At 45.1% G+C, this 6,517-nt stretch overlaps 1 protein-coding gene across 6 annotated transcripts in view; it reads right to left on the reverse strand.

Moving 5' to 3' along the window:
- Positions 1-6,155, reverse strand: part of Zc3h14 (zinc finger CCCH-type containing 14) — a 53,470-nt gene extending 47,315 nt beyond the window's left edge. For 4 of the 6 annotated variants that reach the window (XM_045154559.1, XM_045154558.1, XM_045154556.1 and 1 more), the window contains exons 1-2: positions 6,026-6,155; positions 5,685-5,727 (exon numbers count right to left, since the gene is read on the reverse strand). In XM_045154559.1, the coding sequence (XP_045010494.1) occupies positions 5,685-5,727; positions 6,026-6,061 (79 nt within the window). In that variant the 5' untranslated portion in view covers positions 6,062-6,155. Of the gene's footprint in view, positions 1-1,809; positions 1,889-5,684; positions 5,728-6,025 lie in introns of those variants that run through there. The other 2 variants (XM_045154560.1, XM_045154557.1) reach the window with 2 other exon arrangements.
- Between the last annotated feature and the right edge of the window lie 362 nt (positions 6,156-6,517).

Consider the following 6,517-nt stretch of genomic DNA (forward strand, 5'->3'; position numbering starts at 1 on the left):
GTTAAAGATGCTTGCTTACAAAGCCTAATGGCCTGAGTTTGAGTCCCCAGTACCCATGAAAAGCCAGATGCAGGGCAGGAGAGATGACTTAGTGGTTAAGGCACTTGCCTGCAAAGCCAAAGGACCCAGGTTCAATTCCCAGGGCCCACGTAAGCCAGATGCACAAGGGAATGAACACATCTGGAGTTTGTTTGCAATGGCTTAAAGGCCCTAGCAGGCCCATTCTCTCTTTCTCTTTCTACCTGCCTATTTCTCTTTCTCAAATAGATAAAAATAAAACAGTTAAACAAAAAGGCAAAGGCACAAAGTGATGCATGAGTCTGGAGTTCCATTTGCATTGGTGGAGGCCCTAGGGCACCCATTCTCTCTCTCCCACTCCTTAAATTAATTTTAAAAAATATCAAGTCCTCTGATAGGACACAAAATGGAAATCACTGGCCTTAAGAAATTTCCAATTTAGGATATGACATGCTAGAGCTTATGTAGATCTTAGGTCCAGTCCCCATCAGGGAATCAGGAAAGGAACATCTGTTAAATAACAAAGACAAGCTGACTTTGGTGGTAGTCTAGGAGAACATACTCTAACCCATTCATTAAGTTTCCAATACAAATTAACATATCAGAAACACTGAGGACCCAAAATATCAAGTTGAGGGCTGGAGACATGGTTTAGCGGTTAAGCATTTGCCTGTGAAGCCTAAGGACCCCGGTTTGAGGCTCGATTCCTCAGGACCCACATTAGCCAGATGCACAAGGGGGCACATGCATCTGGAGCTTGTTTGCAATGGCTGGAGTCCCTGGTGTGCCCATTCTCTCGCGCTCTCTCTCTCTCTCTCTATCTGCCTTTTTCTCTGTCTGTTGCTCTCAAAGAAATAAATAATTAAAAAAAAAATCAAGTTGTTTCATATTAAATGTGCTCCTAACAAGTTTGAATGCAGCCCTCTCCAGGCACTATTTCTATTTGTATCTGGAACCCCCACCCTAGCACTATATTCAAAATAAATGGAAGTATAAGGTAATGTGTGTGTGTCTAATTTATTTATTTATTTATTTAGATAAAGAAGCAGGCAGACAGACAATGGGCATGTCAGGGCCTCCTGCCACTGCTAACAAACCCCAGATGCATGTGTCACTTTATGCATCTTGCTTTACATGGATACTGGAGAATCCAACCCTTTGCAAGCAAGCTCTCTTAACAGCTGAGTCACCTCTCCATCCAGTGTTTTAGAAACTGTAAAATGATACTTTTATATGTACATATTTGGTGTGTGCATGTGCACACTAATGCATACCCCCTTGTACACATGTGGAGGCCAGAGGAATATGCTGGGCTCCTCTATGGCTCTTCTATCTCACTTCTATAAGCCAGTATCTCTCACTGAACCTGGAGCTCTTTGAGTTTTTAGTTAAACTAGCTGCCCATAAAGCCCAGCAATCCTCCTGTCTCTACACCCCCACACTCAGCTCTGCCCAGCTTTTCATGTAGGTGCTGGGGACCAAATTCAGGGCAAGTGCTTTTACTTTTGGGCCATCACCTACTCCTCAATATACAGTTTTATTTTATAATGGGTTGGATTAAGCTTACAACCAAGTGTTTAGGAGGTTCAAAATTCTTTGTTTCCAAGTTTTAAAATTATTTTTATTTATTTGCAGAGAGAGACAGAAAGAGAAACACAAAAATGAAAACCCAGGCCTACTGCTGCTGCAAACAAACTCCAGATGCATGCACACATACACCACTTTGTACATCTGGTTCTATGTAGGTACGGGAGGACTGAACCTGGGCTGAAAGGCTTTGCAAGCACGTACCTGTTAACTGCTTAACCATCTTCCCAGCTCCCGTTTGCAATTTTTGATAAATGATAGGATTGAATTTAGACTGGATTCACTGAAAAAAAAATCTCAGTTCAGCTACATTTTGGTTATCTGCTGCAAGTCTTCAAACAATCCTGACAACAAATCATTTTTGAGATTTGCATATCAAATGGTGACCCCTAAAGTAAGTTCTTTGTTCTCAGGCTGCTTTTCTGGCTTATGTGAGATATGTATGTATATGATACTAAAATGGACTTCTTTTTTTTTTTTTTTGGGTTTTCGAGGTAGGTTCTTACTCTAGCCCAGGCTAACCTGGATTTCACTATGTAGTCTTAGGCTGACCTCAAACTCACAACAATCCTCCTACCTCTGCCTCCAGAGTGCTGGGATTAAAGACATGCACCACCAGGCCTGGCTAAAATGGACATTTTTTTTTTTTTTTTTTTTTTTTTGGTTTTTCGAGGTAGGGTCTCACTCTGGTCCAGGCTGACCTGGAATTAACTCTGTAGTCTCAGGGTGGCCTTGAACTCATGGCGATCCTCCTACCTCTGCCTCCCGAGTGCTGGGATTAAAGGCGTGCGCCACCACGCCCGGCGTAAAATGGACATTTTTTAAAAGGATTTAATTCAGTTTTAAATAATGTACCCACTGCATGTAATCATCCAATTAACATAAGTGGGGGGGGTGTTTTTTGTTTTGTTTTGTTTTTTCCCCTTTGGGCTTTTCAAGGTAGGGTCTCACTGTAGCTCAGGCTAACCTGGAATTCACTATGTAGTCTCAGGGTGGCCTGAAACTCAGCAATCCTCCTACCTCTGCCTCTCGAGTGCTGGGATTAAAGGCGTGCACCATGACTGGCTAACATAATTTTTATTGGGCTGAAGAGATGGCTTAATGGTCAAGGTGCTTTCATGAAAAAGCAGAAGACCCAGGTCCCATTCACTAGATCCCACCTAAAGCCAGATGCACAAAGTGACACATTCATCTAGAGTTCATTTACAGTGGCTAGAGGCCCTAGAATGCCCATATTCTCATTCCCTCAATCTCTCACAAATAAATAAAAAAATAGTAACTTTTATTGAAATTAAAGTTTCACAAAAAAATCTTGTTCAAAGAATAGCCTGGTTTTCTATTTTTATAAGTCTCATAAAAGCATCTGGTTTGAAAGACAAGTGGAAGCCTGGTGTGATGGAGTATGCCTTTAATCCCAGCACTCAGGAGGCAGAAGGGGATCACCGTGAGTTCGAGGCCACCCTGAGACTACATAGTGAATTCTAGGTCAGCCTGGGCTAAAGTGAGACCCTATTTCAAAAAAACAAAAAAAGACAAGTGAATTCTAATTTCTGTTTCTTCAGTTTCATCTATGATAAAGTTGTTTACATTGAAGAATGTGAAGAAAATCTAGTCTCACAAATACATCCTTAGAAAAGTGGAGCATTTTAATAGTGTACAGATTATATAGCTATTCTGTGACATTACACCAAAACTCCAGTGATCAGTTTTTCATGTGGAATCTAAATCTACATGAATTATCTTCCTTTATCCTGCAACAAGAATCCCTGACCCCATTCTACCTGTGGTTTTAAAGGCTTGTTCACTCTTGTGTGAGTTAACTGACATTATGCACCTGTCATTGAAAAATACCCATATACTGGGCTATTGAGCAATGGTTACGAAAAATTACAATGCTAGTACCTCCATGACCTCATTAAAAATTTAGTTGCAAGCCAGACATGGTGACACACATCTTTAATCCCAGCACTTGGGAAGCTGAGGTAGGGGGGTTCACCATAAGTTCAAGGACAGCCTGGCCTAGAATGAGACCCTACCTAGAAAAAAGCTAAAACTAAAATAAAACTACATGCCAAATACCCAAGTACATAAAATCAGCTTATCACTTCTTAGAAGTTAAAAGTTTTTCCTGAAAAAGGTGGCTAGTTCAGTTCTCAATCTCAAATGTTTTTTCTTAAAACAGTATCATCTCAGCATACCAACAGCTTTATTGTGCATTTCTATTTCCTTAAAAGTATTAAAAAGGAGCCAGGCGTGGTAGCGCATGCCTTTAATCCCAGCACTCAGAAGGCAAGGGTAGGAGGATTGACATGAGTTCGAGGCCACCCTGAGGCTCCACAGTGAATTCCAGCTCAGCCTGGGCTAAAGTGAGACCCTACCTCAAAAAAAAAAAAAAAAAAAAAAAAAAAAGGTGTAGTGAAAAGCCAGAGTTAAAAAGCAAAAACAGAGCCAGATGTGGTGGTGCACACTTTTAATCCCAGCACTCAGGAGAAAGAGGTAGGAGGACTGCCATGAGTTCGAGGCCACCCTGACTGAGACTACATAATGAATTCCAGGTCAGCCTGGACTAGAGTGAAACCCTACCTCTAAAAACCAAAATAAATAAGTGAAATGAAAATAAATAAAAAGTAAAAACAGGAGCCTGGCATGGTGGCACACAACTTCAATTCCAGCACTTCAGAGGCAGAGGTAGAAGGATTGCTGTGATTCAAGACCACCCTGAGACTACCCAGTGAATTCCAGGTCAGCCTGGGCTACAGAGACCCTACCTCAAAAACAAACAAAAAAGCAAAAACAAGCTAGGCATGGTGGTGCACACCTTTAATGCCAGCACTTGGGAGGCAGAGATAGGATCACTGTGAGTTCAAGGCCAGCCAGCCTGAGACTACATAGTGAGTTCCAAGTTAGCCTAGGCTAGAGTGAGATCCTACCTTTGAAAACAAAAAACAAAACAATAAAAGAAAACCACTTTAATTCCTTATTCAATAACATCCTTCAATAGAACTGCCATTTTTCTTTTCACTACAAGTGATCCTAGCAAAATTGAGTGTTACTACTTGCTACATTCAAGTTATATAGCATCACTTTTCCTAACCTTGCTTGGGTATAATCCAACTGTAAATACAGGCAAATGGAGTCTTCCTTCTAATATGAAAATGTTTTCACTTCTAGGCCAAGCATGGTGGCACACACCTTTATTTCCAGCACTGGGGAGGCAGACATAAGATCACCATGAGTTTGAGGCAACCCTGAGACTACATAGTGAATGTTTTCACTTGAGATCCTTAGGGTCTCATATACTGTGAGAACTGTCTAACTGTGGGCTATCATTTTCATGCAAAGCTACTTTAGATCCAGGCCTCCACCTGTTGCTCAAGTGCAAAAAGCCTGTTAGTACAACTGGTATATAACCATTTATCTTGTGGCATTCTTCTGAGGTTTTTTTTTTTTTTAATTATTTATTTGAGAAAGGCAGAGAGAGATAGAATGGACATGTCAGTACTTCCAGTCACTGCATGTGGGTATTGGGGAATCAGCTTTGCTGTCAAGCGTCTTGACTGCTAAGCCATCTCTCCAGCCTTCTCCTGAGGATTTTTATGAGCTAATAGGTAAGAGCTAGAGGTAGTGTTTGGCCCAGAGTAAACCCTCATTCTAAGAGAGAGGGCAAACACACTTCAAAACAGGCCAGAACATTAAACACTATAAAGGCGAAACTCACTGAACCATCATGTTGTCAAAGGCTGGAAGCGTCAAACATTCATATCCAAAAGAACATCTCTGAAAACAACAGTCATAAGTAAACACAGGGAAAAAAAAAAAAAAAAAAAAGAACACGATTCGGACAAACATGGAAACCAAGACTGCCTTTGGAGGAATCAGAAGCTAGTTCAAAATATCGTATTCGAAATTAGCGGAGGAGAAAAAAAAACAGATCGTTCAATGAAATAAAAGTAGACAAGCCAGCAGAAAGTATCAGATTTGAAGCAGAAGGTGGAATATCAAAAGAACGAAAGGCGAGGTGGGGGAGAACCGCACTCACGTAAACCCGATCTGCGGCAACCTCGAGAAGAGAGACTTACCGACATAAGCTCCCAATTCTTGCAATTTCCCCTTAATGGCACTCTGAGGGGAAGAAAAAGAGAGAGAAGGGGAGGGGGGAGCAAACGTGCTCGTGAAATGCGCGGCTGCAGCAAGCCCCGAGCGCGCCGCTTCCCCGGGCCGCCGGCGGGGGACGGACGGAGGGGAGCCGGCGCCCACGGGCCCGACGCCTCCGCCGACCCCTCCGGCCGCCTCCTCCCCGCAGCCCGCGAGGCCGACCCCCCCCCCCCCCGCTTAGGCCGCAGGCAACCGGGGCGCCCCGGGCCCCGTTACTCCTGGCAACCGCCCGCCCGCCCGCTCGCCCCGCCGACGCGGGCCTCACCCGGATCTTGCGGCTGATCTCGGTGCCGATCTCCATGGCTCAACGGCGGGCGGCGGCGCTCGGCCCGACCCGGCCCGGCGCTCAGCTTACCTGGAGCCCGCCGCGGGCTCCCACCCCGCAGCCTAGCCACCGCCGCTTGGGCCGCCGCTCCGCCCCCGGCCTGACCCGACGTACGCGGCGCTCCCCGCCCCCGCCCGCGCCCTCCTCCTTCTCCGCCTCCTCCTCCTCCTCCTCCGCCTTCTCCCTCCCTCCCCGGGCGCGCTCGCGGGAGCGAACGCGCGTGCGTCTGAGCATGCGCGCGCACGCACGCACGCACGCACGCACGCACGCTCGTTTCTCCCGGGCCTGAGGGACAAGGTTGCTGCGGCCCTTGCTGGCTGCTCAGAGAAAGGCGCGGTGCGTTCCCTGGTTTGTCTTTCTACCTTTTCCTCAGAGTGGAAACCTTCCTCCTTCCCTGTCTGGGCCTCCCCTCGTTACTCACGATATAAAGAT

Source organism: Jaculus jaculus, chromosome 7 (genome assembly GCF_020740685.1).
Source record: "Jaculus jaculus isolate mJacJac1 chromosome 7, mJacJac1.mat.Y.cur, whole genome shotgun sequence".
Taxonomy (NCBI): domain Eukaryota; kingdom Metazoa; phylum Chordata; class Mammalia; order Rodentia; family Dipodidae; genus Jaculus; species Jaculus jaculus.